Source organism: Dasypus novemcinctus, chromosome 10 (assembly GCF_030445035.2).
Source record: "Dasypus novemcinctus isolate mDasNov1 chromosome 10, mDasNov1.1.hap2, whole genome shotgun sequence".
In the NCBI taxonomy this organism is placed as follows: domain Eukaryota; kingdom Metazoa; phylum Chordata; class Mammalia; order Cingulata; family Dasypodidae; genus Dasypus; species Dasypus novemcinctus.
This window is the reverse complement of record NC_080682.1, coordinates 23,104,791-23,121,987: the sequence shown is the minus strand read 5'-3', so window position 1 is coordinate 23,121,987 and position 17,197 is coordinate 23,104,791. Positions and strand designations below refer to the sequence as shown.

Sequence of the window (17,197 nt, the reverse complement as noted above, 5' to 3'; positions counted from 1 at the left end):
TTTGTTTAATATTATTTTAGACTAATTATTTCATCAGAAACTAAAAATAGTTGAGCAGATTAAATTTTCCATATTTACTCTTTTTCTGAGCAAAACATTTCCTTTTTCTCTCTCCCTATACACTTCTTCTTCAATAGAAATAAATATTGCAAACAGAAATTATACATTCTCAAAGTTTCTCAAGGTAACATCAAAACCTATATTATTTATGAATAAGGCAAATCATACCAAATTTTGTGTCTAATTTAGCCTTGCAGATGTAAACTGTCTTAAAACTCAAAACAGAGTAAAATTAACCAGAAAGTTACTAATACATATTTTATAACAGTCACTGTTTATGAAAGATAAGATCAAATGATGAAAAACATGTAGACTAGATGGGAGGCAAGAAAGTAAGACAATGAGTGATTATAATATGAGAGAATGGTTTCAAGAATAAAGGCTAAATGATAAAACAAAGCATACTACCTATGGATGAGGTTTTCATTCATATAGAATCAACACTTTATATCTTTAGGAAAGAGTGGGCATTTGAGAAGAGGTTTAATTGGGGCCATGAGGAAAGTGCTTGATAATTCTAGATCCTTGTTTACAGATCCTCACAGTAAAGCTTTCATTTGTTGATATAAGCATTCTGATACACAGGCTGACTTAGGGTTTGCAAACTCATGAGTAATTTATCTGGTTGCTTACTGGAGTAGTATCCATGTGTTTAATAGTCAGGTAGCAATAATACAGATTACAGAATCTGATATATTCAAGGCTTTCTGGCATTTTTGTATCTTTATTGTCTCCTTCCTGAGCTTGTATACACAGAGACACTACCTTTCATAGACTGTGCTAATAACACAGTGTTTCACTACTTTTACATACTCACTAAGCAAATGAATTGCCTCTTTATGACTTAGTATTCGACTCACAGTTTGAATAGGCATTTCTCAAATTTTTAAAATGTATTAATCTAATCATGCTTGTTAAAATTTGCACTAGAATTAGAAGTGAAAATTGTAAGGAATCAAATCAAAATGCAAATCATGATCTCTTGATCCCACACCAATATTCTTCACTTATGTTCCTTTTTTAACATACTGGATTTTACTTTACCGAAAACATAAATTGAATATAATAAAAAAATATGTAATTGTTTTCTCCAATCATATTTATTCTGTTTATCTTGTTAACTTCAATTCATGCACCTAAGGATATTTAATACTATGAATAAGTTTAATTTTCTAGTTATGTCTTATATGATACAGGGAAGATTTAATATTTTAATCATGTCATTTTTTTCTTTCTCAAATCTTTCATTTCCATCTGTGGGGGTCCAGTGGGTACCAGGACCCTGGTTCCCCCTAAGGAAAACTCACCATGCAGCACACACCCACCAACATACCCAAGTACACAAGTTAAAATGTAATAAACCTCCCCACAGGGAAACAATGTACAAATAATATCATAGACTGTAATTTTCTCCAGGCTGTATAACTAACCTCACCAGTCCCCATTTATGTGCTTCATGTGACTCTAGCAAAACCTCTGTTATGAAATGTCTTTGTTCTTAGAATACATATTGCCCTTCATTTTCCCACCAATTTGTGGAACACTATCTTCATTGCCTGGACCACTGCCACCAGAAAAATCTCTCCTGTCCATAAGTCCCAGTAAATAAAACTCAAGTCAAACACATTGCTAAGTGTGTTCTTTGGTCTTGAAATTGCCCAGACCCGTGCCTTGCAGGAGCTGGGACGTAACAACTGGTGAGCCAGCCAGGAGCCTGAAGAACCCCCGGCAGTAGCAAGCATGAGCTCAAATAAAGGAGACTCCACAGGGGAACTCCCAGTTTGGCCTACGATGTCCCTGTGGGGAGGGGTGGCTGCCCTCCAGAGTGAGTGGGGACTTCCAAGAGAATATGGGGATGCCCTAAAAATGTCTGCAGGTATACTGGCTTTACTACAGCAGGTAGCAAAGCAGCTGCATTTAAATAATTAAAAAGGAGACTGCCAGATAGTGATAGCCATAGCAGGTGGCTACTAAGGCAGAACAAGTGGCAAAGGCCTCTGTGTGCTCGTTAGAAGAAAAATAAAGTTAGAAAGGGACATGTGCCTGGCACAGGCAAAGATAAAAGATTATTTAACCAATTGGCTATACCAACTAATGATCAGTTAGAATCCCTGGCTTGTAGATATTCCTGGGCTATGGACCATAGGTTGCTTTGAGTCCATGTCTGGTAGATATTAACAACCCCTGAGTGGGAGCTTATGGAATGGGACCCTATGGACTCCTCCTCAGTTAAGGAAAAAGAAGAATGTAATGAAATAGGGAAATACAGCCTGTGAAATTAAAAATCATAGTTTGTCCTATAACCCAATTTAAACCTTTTAACAGCCTTAAAATGAAAGTAATTAATCCAATTACCAAATTTCAGTAAATAAAGAAAAAACACTTAAAAGGCATGAAAAGATCTCTTCTAAATTTTGAGAATTGTAATATATGTCTCAGAACCTGGCAGTCAGTATGCTTTTAAAGCCACTCACAATTTTAAAATCTTATTTTAAAAAGGGGGGTTAGCCTCTTATAGAAAAAGGAAGAAAGAAAAATATTTCTTGCATAAACTATAATTGTTCTAATTTTATTTAGCTTGGGTGTAATCTCCCTAGGTTTATACAACACTGATAAAATAAATTAGCATTAAATTATTAATCTTTAAAATAATAAAAATTTTAAGTTCATGTTTAATAAAATTTAGATGTGTCCCAAAGTGAAATGACTAGTTTTCACAGAACGAAACAAGAAATGTAAGACAAAACTTGAATGAATAAAAGAAAATTTCATTGGTTGCTAATTGTAATTTAATAGGCATATTTACAAGTAAAAGTAATTTAAAGTTATAAAAAGTTTGCAAAAGCATTTTCTAAACTGAAATGTTTAGATATCTAAGTCCAGGAAGCCATTATTAAATAAAAACCTAAATTGATATTAATAACAAAATGTAACGTCATATCAGGAAAACAAGTCAAAGGCCACCTCAATCTGCATATTAAGGTGGTAGCAGGGAAAAAATAATCTTAATTCCATTGGGAATCTTAGGTTTTCATAAAATAATGGAAAAAGTATTTTTTCCTATACTACTAAAATAAAATACCTATTAATTAATGTAGTATGGTAAAAGTGTAAACGTTAAAACTGAAGCACTAAAAATAGTTAAGTTCATTTCATCTGTTATAAATTGCATTAAAAGTATATAAAAATTAAAAGTGAGACTTTAGTATTGTCAAATTCTCTTGAGCATTCAAACCAGGCCTCCAGTATCCTGCATAGTGCCTCTCCATTTCAGTTATTGGCCAGGTCAGTCACTATGACCCTTAAAACAATAAAGGTATTTACCACATCTCTGGATATGCTCCTGAAGTAAATGGAAAGTACATTGCTGTTTTGGACTCCTGAAGCAGATGGCAATGACTCAGTATGGCCAGATTTACAATTGACATTGCCTCCAGATTGGCTCTGTTTCATAGTGTCAAGGGACCCTATGCACCAGGCCTGTAAAATACTAGCACCTCCCTCCAAGGTCAACAGTGCTCAGCATGCTGGCTGTGTAAAAGACATACTGAGTGGAGCAATAATAGAACTTAAACAAACACAGTTGGCATTATGCCCTGCTCCCATGGAGAGACAATATGTACGGTATTGCAAACCTAAAACTTAAATCCATAAACTGCAATTCAAAGAGGAACTTTTGCATTAATTCATGCACTTATTAGGAGTAAGTACTGTACCTATATATCTGATAAATATAATATCTCTTTTTTCTAAACCATTGCAGAAGGATATTAAACATGTTAAACATCCTGGTAAACCTAACTCATTTTCTAAGTGGTTAATAAATGTGCATATTGGGAAGCAGACTTGGCCCAGTGGTTAGGGAGTCCGTCTACCACATGGGAGGTCCGCGGTTCAAACCCCGGACCTCCTTGACCCGTATGGAGCTGACCCACTTGCAGTGCTGAAGCACGCAAGGAGTGCCGTGCCACACAGGGCTGTCCCCGTGTAGGGGAGCCCCACAGACAAGGAGTGTGCCTCATAAGGACAGCTGCCCAGTGCGAAAGAAAGTTCAGCCTGCCCAAGATGCGCCACACACACGGAGAGCTGACACAACAAGATGATGCAACAAAAAGAAACACAGATTCCCGTGCCACTGACACCAACAGAAGTGGACAAAGAAGAACATGCAGCAAATAGACAAAGAGAACAGACAACTGGGACGGGGTGGGGGGCAGAAATAAAATAAAATAAATAAATCTTTAAAAAAAATAAATATGTATATAATACAAAAGAATAGCTCTCTTAAGTATACTGTCTTTACTTTTTTTATAATATGCTTGTCTTGTTTTTGCCTTTGAGATTATGTCTAGGGCAGTGCCTCTCCTCGTCCTCTTCTAGCTGTCCACTGTGGAAATTGGGGGTGGCAGTTTATACCAAATCCAGCAGCTTTTTTATCCTTTTAGTAGGACCATGTCTTTTCAAAATTCTAAGTTTATTTCTTCCAGAGTCAATGCCTTTCAGAACAAAATATTAGTCATGTAGGAATTTCATCCAGTTCCAATCACATTGCTGGACCTAACTTCCCTCAACTTCAGTAGAATAGCCAGAGAGTTTCACACCTCATCAGGCAGGGACAACTGCCCCTAACTAACAGGAAGGAGCTTCAGAAGAATGACCATCACTCTTTGGGTCTCTTAAAGGTGTAAACTCTCTGAGGGAAAAGGTGAGGCAGGTTAGTATGAAAAATAGGAAAGGCAGCTGGTTAAAATAAAACCTGCCGAACACTCTGTTCACAAGTTCAAGTTTAAAAGTCCCAGACTCAAAAAAAAAAAAAAAAAAAGTTCTGAATAACTGTTAAAAAAAAAAAATGCCTCCCCATTGGTCTCATAAAAGCTGACAGGTAAAGGCAAAAAAGCAATCAATCGGTACAGCAAATAGCTTGGATGTTGTGTATGTCTGTGTGAACTCTCCTTATGTCAAAACTAGTTTTTGATGTTACAGTAAAAAACTCAGAAAATTAAATAGTGGGAAATGCATGGTATTAAAAGCTTCTCATAATATTCCCCTACCTAGTACTATATTATGTACTAATGGAAACATTGCTTGTATACTCTTAGTCCAGCAAGATCTGCCCCTTATCGTTCCTTAGGCCATAACACCTGCAAATTGGACTGCATAAAACACCTCACTGACATGGCAAAATACAACCCATCAACAACTTTACAACAAGACATTCTCAATGAATAATGTCCAATGTTACATATATATTCCTGATCACTCCCATAATTTCTCACAAGTTTTAAATCATATGTAAGAACACATAAGTCATATTGATAAATTAGTTATTGATCCCCTATCTAACTGGTTTAACTCCCTCTCTTGGCTTTGGCAACATGTCTCTGCAGGTTTACTGGCTTTTAGTAAAGAACTCTTAGTATTCTGTTGTATGCTTTACTGTTGCAGAATGTGAATGTATTGTTTGTCATATGGACAATGCAAGCAGCTGGATGAGGATGAATTATGGGGGCCAGTGGGTACCCTGGCCCTGGCTCCCCCTAAGGGAAACTCAGCCTGCCGCATGCAGCCACCTGCATGCCCAAGGACACAAGTTAAAATGTAACAAACTTCCCCACAAGGGAAACAATAAACAAATGGTATCATAGACTGTACTTTTCTCCAGGCTGTACAGTTCCTTCCTATAATAATATCACCAGACCCCATTTATGTGCTTTATGGGACCCTCGCAAAACTCTCTGTATGAAATGTCTTTGTTGTGAGACCCTGTGTGTTGCCCCTCATTTCCCACCTTTTTGAAGAGTGCTGTCTTTATTTTCTGAACCTCTGCCATCAGAATCTCTCCTGTCCATAAGTCCCAATAAATCAAGCTCTTGTCTGACATATTGCTGAGTGCATTCTTTGGTCTTGTAGCCGCCCCCACCCATGCCCTTCAGGAACTGGACTGCAACAACATCACTTTTCACAACCACAAGTAACATTAAATAATATTAATATTACTGTCCAATATAATCCATATAGAATGTGCTTTTAAAAATATATTACATTAATTTTCCTGCAATTTTCTTTTACTTCTTGAGAATTCATCATCATCACCTTTTTAGTTTATAAATCTTTGCTTGATTACAGAGTAATTTCTTTGCTTTTTGCCACTATAAAAAAATTAATGTTGTAATAAAAAGCCTTGTCCCCTTAAGTTGATATGCCAATACTTTTTATTTCTCAAATATGAGCTTAAGGTTCTTCCACAATCTATGTGTTGTGGGGTAAGATTTTTACATATACACAAAATAATATGAAAGTGCTATAAATTGTGATTTTTTTCAAATAGTGCTTTTTAAAATTTTTATAAAAGGAAACTAACATTTACTGAAATTTGTCTGTGTATGTGATGATAAAATTTCAAAATGTCAATAATAGTTGTATGATATTAGCTAACTGATATCATAGCTACAAAGTGAAGGGTTCTCAAACATAACCTCCTTTCTGTAGAAAATGTGAAATATTCCAGACTTTACAGGCCAAGCTATTATCTGTAATAAATACAGAACACATTTTCATCATAAAACTATAATGATAAATAGTTCCAAAAGCATGTTGCCAATCTACACATAAATCCTTTTGAGTATTTGTACCTACATAAACTTCTTCACAAAATTATAATCCTAAGATTTCTTTTAATTATTTATTTTCATGCTACATGCAATTAATGACCCAAAAGCTTTTGGCTAACAAACTGTACTATACTTGTATTAATAATTAAGTTGCAATAGACACAAAGGGACCTAATGACTAGATTGCATGAACTCAGCAACCAGTTATTTCTAAAACATCCTTAAGTTTGATTTCCTAAATGAACTCAAAAATGGATTCCTTCAATACTTACTCCATGGCTTCTTTATTGTCATGAAGAGATTTTCTCAGTCCCCAGTTTTCCATATGGAAGAGGAAGCCATTCTGGCTTTAGGAGATTATAACTGGTTAGGTTACAAACAGGCTTATGATATTTACCATTTTATCTCAAGCATCCAAGTGGCTCATTCCTTAATTTCACATATATGGTTGAGACCAAGCTACAACTTTTAAGGACACTCAATTTTAAGTTAGGGATCAACTTTTAATAATAAAAGTACAGTAACTTCTACTTTATGTGACTGTTTTTAGAGCAGAAAGGCCTACACCCAGTCTCATGATGTACAAACAAGGTCCCCTTGTGTCTGACTTGAGGTCTGCTTCCACAGACTAGATGTGAAACGTCAAATGTATTCAAAACAAGTTTATAAAAGAACAAAGTTTAAGGAACTACAATGACGATTTCAAGACTTACTATAAAACTATAATAATAAAAATAGTACAATATTTTTTAAAGATAGATAAATAGATCAATAGAATTAGAGTCTTAACACATACAAATGCATGTTCAATTGATGGTTTAATAAGAAGCCAAAGTGACTTAATCATATCCAGAATACATAAATACCCCTACAAGTCAATAACAAAATGACAATTCAATAAAAATAGACAAAATATTTGAACCAAAACTTCACAGAAGAAAAAATGAATGGACAATAAACACATGAAATAAAGCCCTGATATCCTACATCATCAGGGAAATGACATTACAGTAGTAATGAAATACCACTTTCTACCCGCTAGGTTAGATAAAATTTAAAATAATATTACCAAATGTTGACTATATTTGCAGCCTCAGGAACCATCAAATGTTGTTGACTGTTGTGGAGAATGGTATAGTCACTTCAGAAAACAATTTGGCAGGTTGTAATAAAGTTACCATATGTCTCAGGACTCTCCTCCTCTATTCTTACCAAAGAAGAATAAAGGCATGTGTGTAGAAAATTACTTGTATGCTAATGTTCATGATAACTTTATTCATAATAATTTGAACTTGAAATATTCCAACTGCCTATAAACAGAAAAAAGCAAACAAATTGTGGTATATTTAGAAAATCAATACTATGCAGCAACAAAACAGCATCAACTACTGATACATCCAATAGCATGGAAGAATTTCAATAACACTAAGTCAAGCAAAATAAATCAGTCATAACATAATATATTATTTTATTTGTATGATGTTCTAGCATAGGAAAAATTAAACCCTGGTGATAGAAATCATATCAATTGTGGCCTGGGATATGATGTGGGGGATTAACTGCAAAAATACATCAGGGAACTTTCTTGGGTGATGGAAATGCTCTCGATTGGGGCAATAATAAAATAATTGTTTTCATTTGTCAAATCCATTCATGCACACTTATAATCTCTGCAATTTATTGTATGTAAATTTTACCTTAATAAAGTTTTTTAAAGAAACTATTGATAAGTAACCTGTTGTTTACTATTTTTAATATTTTCAGAACCTTGCCCCAAATTTCTATGTAATACATAAAAATCAAGTCTTAAAGTTTATATTACATTAAATATATATCAATATATATCATTATATTTTACTTAAATTTCTCTGATATAGAAATAATTCCAGTATTTTTCCTACTGAATAATACCCTCATGAAGATTTTTGTTTATATATTTTAATAACTTTTATTACTTCTATAGACATGAATTCAGACATGAATCTGCCCAATGAATATATATGTCTCTCAAACTGTTTTGGGGTTTCAGGAGAAAGGTTTAAAATAATTATGTTCCTCCGTTCATAGCATGTCATCATATTGGACCTGTTAATGTGAATTTCTTTTAAAATTTATTTCTTGCTTCCTTTTAACTTTATTCTTCTGTCCATCCCTCCTGTCACTGCCAGGTAAGCAGCCCAATATATTTAATGTGAATCTGCTTATTTTCTTGTCTTTTTACAAAATGTATGATTCTGTTTCATGTGTATACATCTACACTTTATATAAATGACCTTGTGCCATCCGTATAACTCAACTTTCATCTTTCAATTCAAGGTCTGTAAGGGACAATCTTATGACACACCAGAAAGGAAGTATTCCTACAAATAGGACTAAAGCACCACAGAAGAAAACTGTCTCAGGGACAATTCCTTTCTATATAATTCTATTAGCCATCACACGTATTATATATATATATATATATATATATATATATATATATATATGTATATATATATGTGTGTGTATATATATATATATATATGTGAAAGCTGCAGTATTTTAAAACATTGTATTTACCTGGAAATCAGAAGATATAATCTAACCTTAAGAAAGATTTTGATTTTAAAATCGTTTGTTAACTTCTTCCCAGGAGTTACTTTCTACTTTTTTTCTTACTACAGAACATGAAAAAAGAAAAGAGTAAAATAATATTTTAATTGCACTAGGGTTGTTCTTTGAAGGATGCATCCTGCCTTTAACCTCTACTTTACCACAATCCCTTGGATAATGACCATGCTAACTGTATTACTTGAGGCAAAAGGGAAGAAAAATCCCTTTTACATAGAATCACTACATAACTAAATAAATATAGTTTGTACTAATTTGACTATAAATATTTCAGTCCTAACTCTTCAAGGGTCAATTTTTACAAAAGCAATTCCTGATTAAAAATAAACTATTTAGACGATTCACTCAATCACTGTGTCCCTGAGATGCCATGGAGTTTAACTCACTTCAATAATCACAAGGACTGTCACAAAGAGGTCCCAAAGGGTGCCTGATTCAATTCCCAGTGGGGCTCTTGTTAAAGAAGGAATTACTGGCGGCACCTCTCCAATATGGTAAAAGGCAATGTGAGGATTCCAGAGTCACTGTTTCAGAGATAGGGTCTCAAAAGCTTATAAAACCATAAATTCTTACTGCCTTGAATATGTAGAGACTCACTAAGAACTAGAAGCAAGTCCTCCATTAGAGGTAGGTAGAAAATATTTATCTTGCATTTGTATAATAGACATTAAGAAATCCAAAACCTGCTGTTTAAAAATGAGCCACTTAATTTCTTTTTGGAAGGCCCTAGGTGCTAAGCTTAATCGAATAATACAATGTTTATGCTGTTTGTTTCCAAGACTTATAGCAATTTGGGGGAACATAGGGTGTCAATTATGACCCAGTTATGTACGTTCCAAGTTAGAATTGGCATCATTATTGTGTACTTAAATCAATTATATCACTAACGAAACAATAGATTTTTGTACACAGAAACTGTATATATCATAATATTTTCACAATGTTAACTAAAATAAAATTGGACTTTTCATAGGATAACCTGTGAAATTAAACTGGATATGCAATTATTCATACTCCAAATGGTGCCAATTTTTTTGAGATTATAAACATAGATCATAAATTCTCTCAGGAAAATCATCTATTATCTGATAGCTTATACTCAAATGCATATAAGCCTAAAATGGAAAGACTGCAATAATGGAATATGTTTAGGTAGGCTACCTATTTCCCCATCAGAATAAATTCTCGTACATTTTAGTGGGGAAGATATCAAAAGAATCTCCATTTGAAGAGAGTAGATCTGATAAGAAGGAGCAAGTTATTATAAAACAACATAACCCTAAATTTCTGGTTTGGTGGGTTAAAATTCTATAATATTCTCAAGGGGAATAAAGCTAGGAAGAAAATATTCATTTCCTGGGTTGTCCTTAAAATTATAGACCAAAAATAGAATGCTCAAAACTAATTTTACATTCTTGTTTTTCTCCCTTGTCATTTGACACTGATTGAAAAATCTCAATACATGAACAATATTTGCAAAATATAAATTTTTAAAGATAACATCACTTCCTAGCCATACAGCACTGGTTCTAACTTATAGACAACTCACCAATATTTCTTCAATAAGTCTTCATAAGAGGGAAACTGCTTAGAGTAGGATCAAGACTGGTATCCTTAAATTTACAAATTTAATTTCTTAGCTCCATTTCACATTAATTTCATTTCCAGTTTCTTATCACATGAGGCCACTTTTATAAATTGTGGGAAAATTTATTTCATATAAGATGCCACCTGTTGCCTAAAATGGAGTAGTCCTAGGGGAAACATATAAGTAAAGATATGGAAGACCGGAGATGAAAGTATATGCTCAATGTGTGGCAGGTAGGGGAGCATAACTAGAAAAGTGATATGGACCTGATTATGGAATGTGTTGAAAATGAGACTAAAACAATTTTAATTATTTTAAAGAATATCTTAGGTTACATATTTTATGTACTTAAAAAGCTTTAATTTACTGCCATTTGCTTGTCCACCCAATCTGAGAGAATTGAGACATGGAGACTAGAAAGGATATTATTACAATAATCACTGGCACTCTTCTGTTAATGAAATCTTGACATAAGGAAGTAGAAGAGGGGAATGCATTGTATGGGAAATAGTAGAGCCTTGAAAAGAGAATGTATTGAAATTGACAAATAATTCAATGTAGGTCTTTGAAAGAGAAAATTAGGTAATAAATATGATAGTTGTGATTTAAAATGGTGGTTTAAAGTTTTACAATTGCATTTTCAAATGAAGGTAGCAAGTAAGCCACTAGTACACTAGATTTCAGGAGAAAGAATGGGACCAGTACAATTTGGAAACATTCATATTGGCTGATAACTGAAATTTGCTATGTTTGTCAAGAGAAGGAAAGAAGAGAATGAAGGCTGAAGATAAATTATTAGAAATTGCAAATATACAAAAGGCAAAATAAGACAAATGCATGAGTGGGGATACAGAAATAATATCCAGTGTTTTGGGACAAAAAGGCAAGCTAGAATATCAAAAACACAGGGGTAGTCCTCAGTGGAAAGAGCTGCAAATTTGATAAGCAGCATATAATGAATTATTTTATACAAATAAAGGAAAAAGTGCAAAAGAGTTTAAACAAATGCATCATTATCTAGGATGATGTTTTTCAAGTATCCACATACTATTCACAACATTATGTTCTAGCCTTAAATAATAGTTTGCTTAATGATTACTTAAATATCTCACAAACACCTTAGCATGTTCAAAATCTCATTTTGATCAACCTCACCACTGTTAGTTTCTTGACTGCTAAAATAAATACCATACAATAGGTTGGTTTAAAAAATGGGAATTATTGGCTAGCAGTGTTGAGGTTAGGAGAAGAAGACCAAAATAGAGGCACACCAAAACTGTGTTGTTCTGGGGCTGACTGCTGGTGATCTTTGGTCCCTGAATTTTCTGGCATATGACAATACACATGACAATGTCTTTTTTCTTCTCTGGTTCCTTTGACTTCCAGTTTCTTCTTCTCTCTTTAATTGTCTCTTTCTATCCCTGAATTTCAATCCTTTTACAAAGGACACTGGTAATCTGTATTAACACCTAATGTGATTCATTTGGGACATACATTAACTGAAATAATATCTTGAAGAGATTTTATTTACAGTGGGTCCATAGTCACCAGAATGGGAACCAAGAACATGTCCAAACTGGGGTACACATTTTAATCTGTCACACCACCTTAAACCATTTCCTCTAATATTCAAAATTGTCTTGAACATTCACCCAGTTGCAAAAGGCAAAGATGAGTGGGTGATCCATTCTCCATTTCCATTCCATCATACATATCTCATATAATTCATTATATTAATTTTGTTGAATATGTCATTTTGTTCTGTGCCAACTGCTTTTTTCAAATGTTCCTTCTTTCTATCTCCAGCTCCTTAACTTTGACCCAAATTAACATTATCTTTCACCAGGAACCCTATAACAACTTCTTGACTTATTTCTTTACTTTTGCACATATCCCACCTCTACTTTTTTCTAATTATATAATTCATCACTTCCAGAACAGCCAGAGAAATCCTTTCTAAAGCTAAAGGCAATTGACTTCATTTAAAACTTCTCAATGTCTTACAACTCATTTAGCATAAAATACAAAAGTTATTGTGGCCTAAATTATGTTCCCACTAATTTTCCAGTTCTCTCATAATTCAGTCATAATGGCCTCCACTGTATCTTTCCTTAAAAACAACAAAACTAAGCTCTTCTCTACCTCAGCACATTTTCAATCCCAGAATGTGTTTCCTCTGATTTATTAGTTGGTTCCTTCTCCTCCTTCAGGTTTCAGTTCAACTGTTACCCTCTCAGAATACCTGCCTCTTAATATTTTATGGAAAATAATTCTCCCAGATTGTAATGATATATATTTTCACTCTCCGAACTTATCTCTATGTGAAATTATCTTGTTTATATGTTTCCTTATCAGATTTTAATTTGTCCTCTATCTTTGGAAAGGAAGATTTATGAAGTCAAGGAAAAGAGATTTATCTGAAGCTTGAACATTACCTGGCACAGAGCATGAATTCAACAAATATTTGGTAAATAAGTAAAGAGAATGATTCAAAGAAAGTAAGAGAAAGAACGATGTTTGGTGTCAGAATGAATCTGGTATCAGATATTCGACAGAGTTAGGTGCTATCTTGGTTTTATTTCAAAGATTCTTTTTATGCTGTCATTTCAATGTTTTTCTTATTGCAGAATTGTTTCCTATCCTTCTTACTAATCTATTCTTTCTAGAAGAGAAAAAATAGCCACATCTCTTCACTTTTAGAGTTCAGGTATTTATGATGATACAGTCTTGATTCTCTGGAAATTAACTTGAAATCATAGATAAGAAATTATGACAGGACTTTTTTGGAAACACTGGAAATATTGACTGTCCTGGAAAGAGACTAATTTACTTTGTTAGGTGCAGGTGACTATCCTTAAAATAAACAACTACAGGAAAGTATTCAGCCATATTATAACAACCTATTAACCCTTTGACAAATATATGTAATAAAATTGTCATAGAAACACTATAAAATAAGAATGTTTATTATTATTAAAATTAAAAAGATTAATTTTTAAATTTATGATATTAAAGACTTTTAATTTTATAAATAAAAAAGTAACAGTATAAAATTCTGTAATAAAAAGTGTTTAAAAGTAAAAGAACATGGAAAATATAAGGAATTTCAGGAAGAGAAAAGATCACAACAGAGAAGGAAAAGGAAGTAGTATACAATAATTCATAGTGTAATGAAATTACAGGAATAACATTTCAGAGGTGTCATTTTCACAAAGCTGAAAAATCAGTAACCTCAAAAATAGATATGAGTACTTATCTCCAAGTATTCTTCTCCAAATAAATAAAATAGAAAATAAGAAAAATATTAATACATGATAATGGAATTGATAAATTAAACTACACTTAGAATACAGAGAATGAAGTAGAATTGTGGGTAGAATTATCTATTATGGAGATGCACAAAGAAATATCAGATTAAGTAATAATAAGAGCCACATTTGTTATCTCAAGGTATTTTCCCTCATTGCAAGAGATATAAGATATTAATCATGGTTTCAAATGATTGCAAACTAATAACATTGCCATAATTTATTAAGATTGAGAGAAAGAAAACTTCCCACGAATGTTGCACTATTCTGGATTGTATCTATAAATTTGCTTTGATCTCTCCAAAATAATTGCAAAGTTTACCAAACTTAGAGGCTTGGATTTAATAATTGAGTTAGAATACTACATAATGAATTGTTCTTGTAATCTGAATGCAGTCCTAGAAAATAATTCCTTGAAATTTATAATCACTTCTTTTCGTGCACATACAGATGAAACTCCAAACTCTTACATGGCTCCTGGAAATTTCACTCGGGTGACAGAGTTTATTCTCATAGGTGTCTCAGACAGTCCAGAGCTCCAGATTCCCCTCTTCCTGGTCTTCCTGGTGATCTATGGGCTGACGGTGGCAGGGAACCTGGGCATCATCACTCTCACTAGTGTTGACTCTCAACTTCAAACTCCCATGTATTTTTTCCTCCGACATTTGGCAATCATCAACCTTAGCAATTCTACCGTAATTGCCCCTAAAATGCTCATTAATTTCTTAGCAAAGAAAAAAACCACCTCCTACTATGAATGTGCCACTCAACTGGGTGGTTTCTTGGTTTTCATTGTGGCTGAGATTTTCATGCTAGCTGTGATGGCCTATGACCGCTATGTGGCCATTTGCAATCCCCTGCTCTACATGGTAGTGGTGTCTCCAAGGATCTGCCTTCTCCTAGTATCCCTCACATACCTCTATAGCTTTTCTACAGCTATTGTGGTTTCATCATGTGTATTCTCTGTATCTTACTGTTCTTCCAATGTAATCAATCATTTTTACTGTGATAATGTTCCTCTGTTAGCATTGTCCTGCTCTGATACTTACTTCCCAGAAACAGTAGTCTTTATTTGTTCAGCTACAAATTTATTTTTCTCCATAACTATAGTTTTAGTATCTTATCTCAACATTGTCTTGTCCATTTTAAGGATACATTCTTCAGAAGGAAGAAAAAAAGCCTTTTCCACCTGTGCTTCTCATATAATGGCAGTCACAGTTTTTTATGGGACACTGCTATTCATGTATTTGCAGCCTCAAAGTAATCATTCATTAGACACTGATAAAATGGCTTCAGTGTTTTATACTCTGGTGATACCCATGCTAAATCCCTTAATCTATAGCCTGCGAAATAAGGATGTGAAGGCTGCTTTAAAGAGACTCCTGAAAAATCCACGTTCTTCATTTAAATCAGTGTCCATTTAGAAATCTATAAGTAAATGAAGAGATGATTGATAGTTTGTCATTATATCCCAGAAAGTTAAAGTTAAGGAGTCAAACATATTCATATGCCTTAGAGGCATGCCCTTCCTATACATTCCCCCATTGCTGACACCCTGTATAAGTCATCTCCCCCTCCACTCTTGTGACTCTTCTGTGATACAAAACCTCTCCACAAAAATGAAGTCAACAAAATAACCAAATAATCTGAATTAGAAAATTAAATACTTTTATTTAAAAAATAACAAATGAACAAAAAAATACTAAAAACAGGGTTACACTTGAGCCTGGGAAATAAAAGAGGCTAGGATATGGCAAAAATTTAATTAAAATTTAAGCTGAAGTTATTGGATTTGTGAGATTAATAAACAAATAGTGTATTCACTAACTTTGCCAGGAGCAAGCAGGTAGGATGGAGTAAATATTTCTAGGAGGCAAGGGAGATACAAGGTAAAAAAATCAAATAAGTTTGAAGAGAGCAACAAAATATGGATGAGAGAAGTAAAACAATTTAATTATTTGGTTTCTTTCATACCTTCTATTTATGTATGGTTGGGTATAGTACACTACTACATTTCAAAAAACCATAATGGATTGCTAAATCCTTGTTACTGGTAAATTAGCCAAATTGTACTGATAAGTATATTTAAAATATAAAGCCATAATCTTTTTAATATTTTTAGTGGAAAATATAACCTATTGAGTTTAGAGTCTAAATTCTAAGAACCAGCATATGTTAGAAATTGTTTTATTCCAATTAATAGAATTTACACATTTTTTTGAAAAGGCACAGAGCACCATCAATGAATATGTTTTCATCCTGTATACTACTTGATTAATAAATTTAGTTGATTCTGAAAAGATTTTCATTTATCTCTGCTGTAACTATTACTTTTCTATTGTACGTATAATAAATATACTGGATTATGGTATTCTTAGACATTTAGAGGACTCAATTTAGGAAAGCTCCACAAGTGACAAAAAGGGAAAATTTACTTTGATTAAAAATTTTGTTCCATTTTCTGATAGTTCTTGATCAGTGAGTGTACATCAAAATCTATTTTACAACTTTGATTATAAACAGGTGACCAGGATATATCGCTGGCAAAAAATCAGAATCACCAGATGAATGTTAATTAATCTGCTATCTAATAAGATCAAGAGGTAATTATAGCATTGCATTTTAGTAATGAATCTTGACAAATAATCATAGAAGACCTGAAGAAATAGATGGTCAATCAAATAAGCATTTAATGAAAATGCTCACTTTGCTTATAAGAGGTTGAAGTGTTGAGTAGTTTCTTTCAGTACAGACACAAAAATTTAGACATATTTATATCAGAAAAGAAATGTAATTATTCAAGACAAAATTAGACTCAGAGACATGGAAAACTATAATTTAATGTATTTGAGTTTGCTTTAATATTGTCACACTTATTACAGTTTTAATCTCTTTTTCCCCGTGATTGGAGAATGGAAAGGTAGGAGAAAGCTATCTTGGATAAGGTGAGATTTTAAATGAATATATATAATCTTATCTCAGTCCTACATTGTTGGTCATTTTCCAGTTTGTTTTATTAT

The 17,197-nt window shown here is 33.3% G+C and overlaps 1 protein-coding gene across 1 annotated transcript; it reads left to right on the top strand.

Annotated features, from left to right (window-relative positions):
* The first annotated feature begins 14,647 nt into the window (after window positions 1-14,647).
* Window positions 14,648-15,601, top strand: LOC101413712 (olfactory receptor 8J3-like). The gene has a single exon (XM_004484674.1). The coding sequence runs from the start codon at window positions 14,648-14,650 to the stop codon at window positions 15,599-15,601; it is 954 nt and encodes a 317-aa protein (XP_004484731.1).
* The last annotated feature ends 1,596 nt before the right edge of the window (window positions 15,602-17,197 follow it).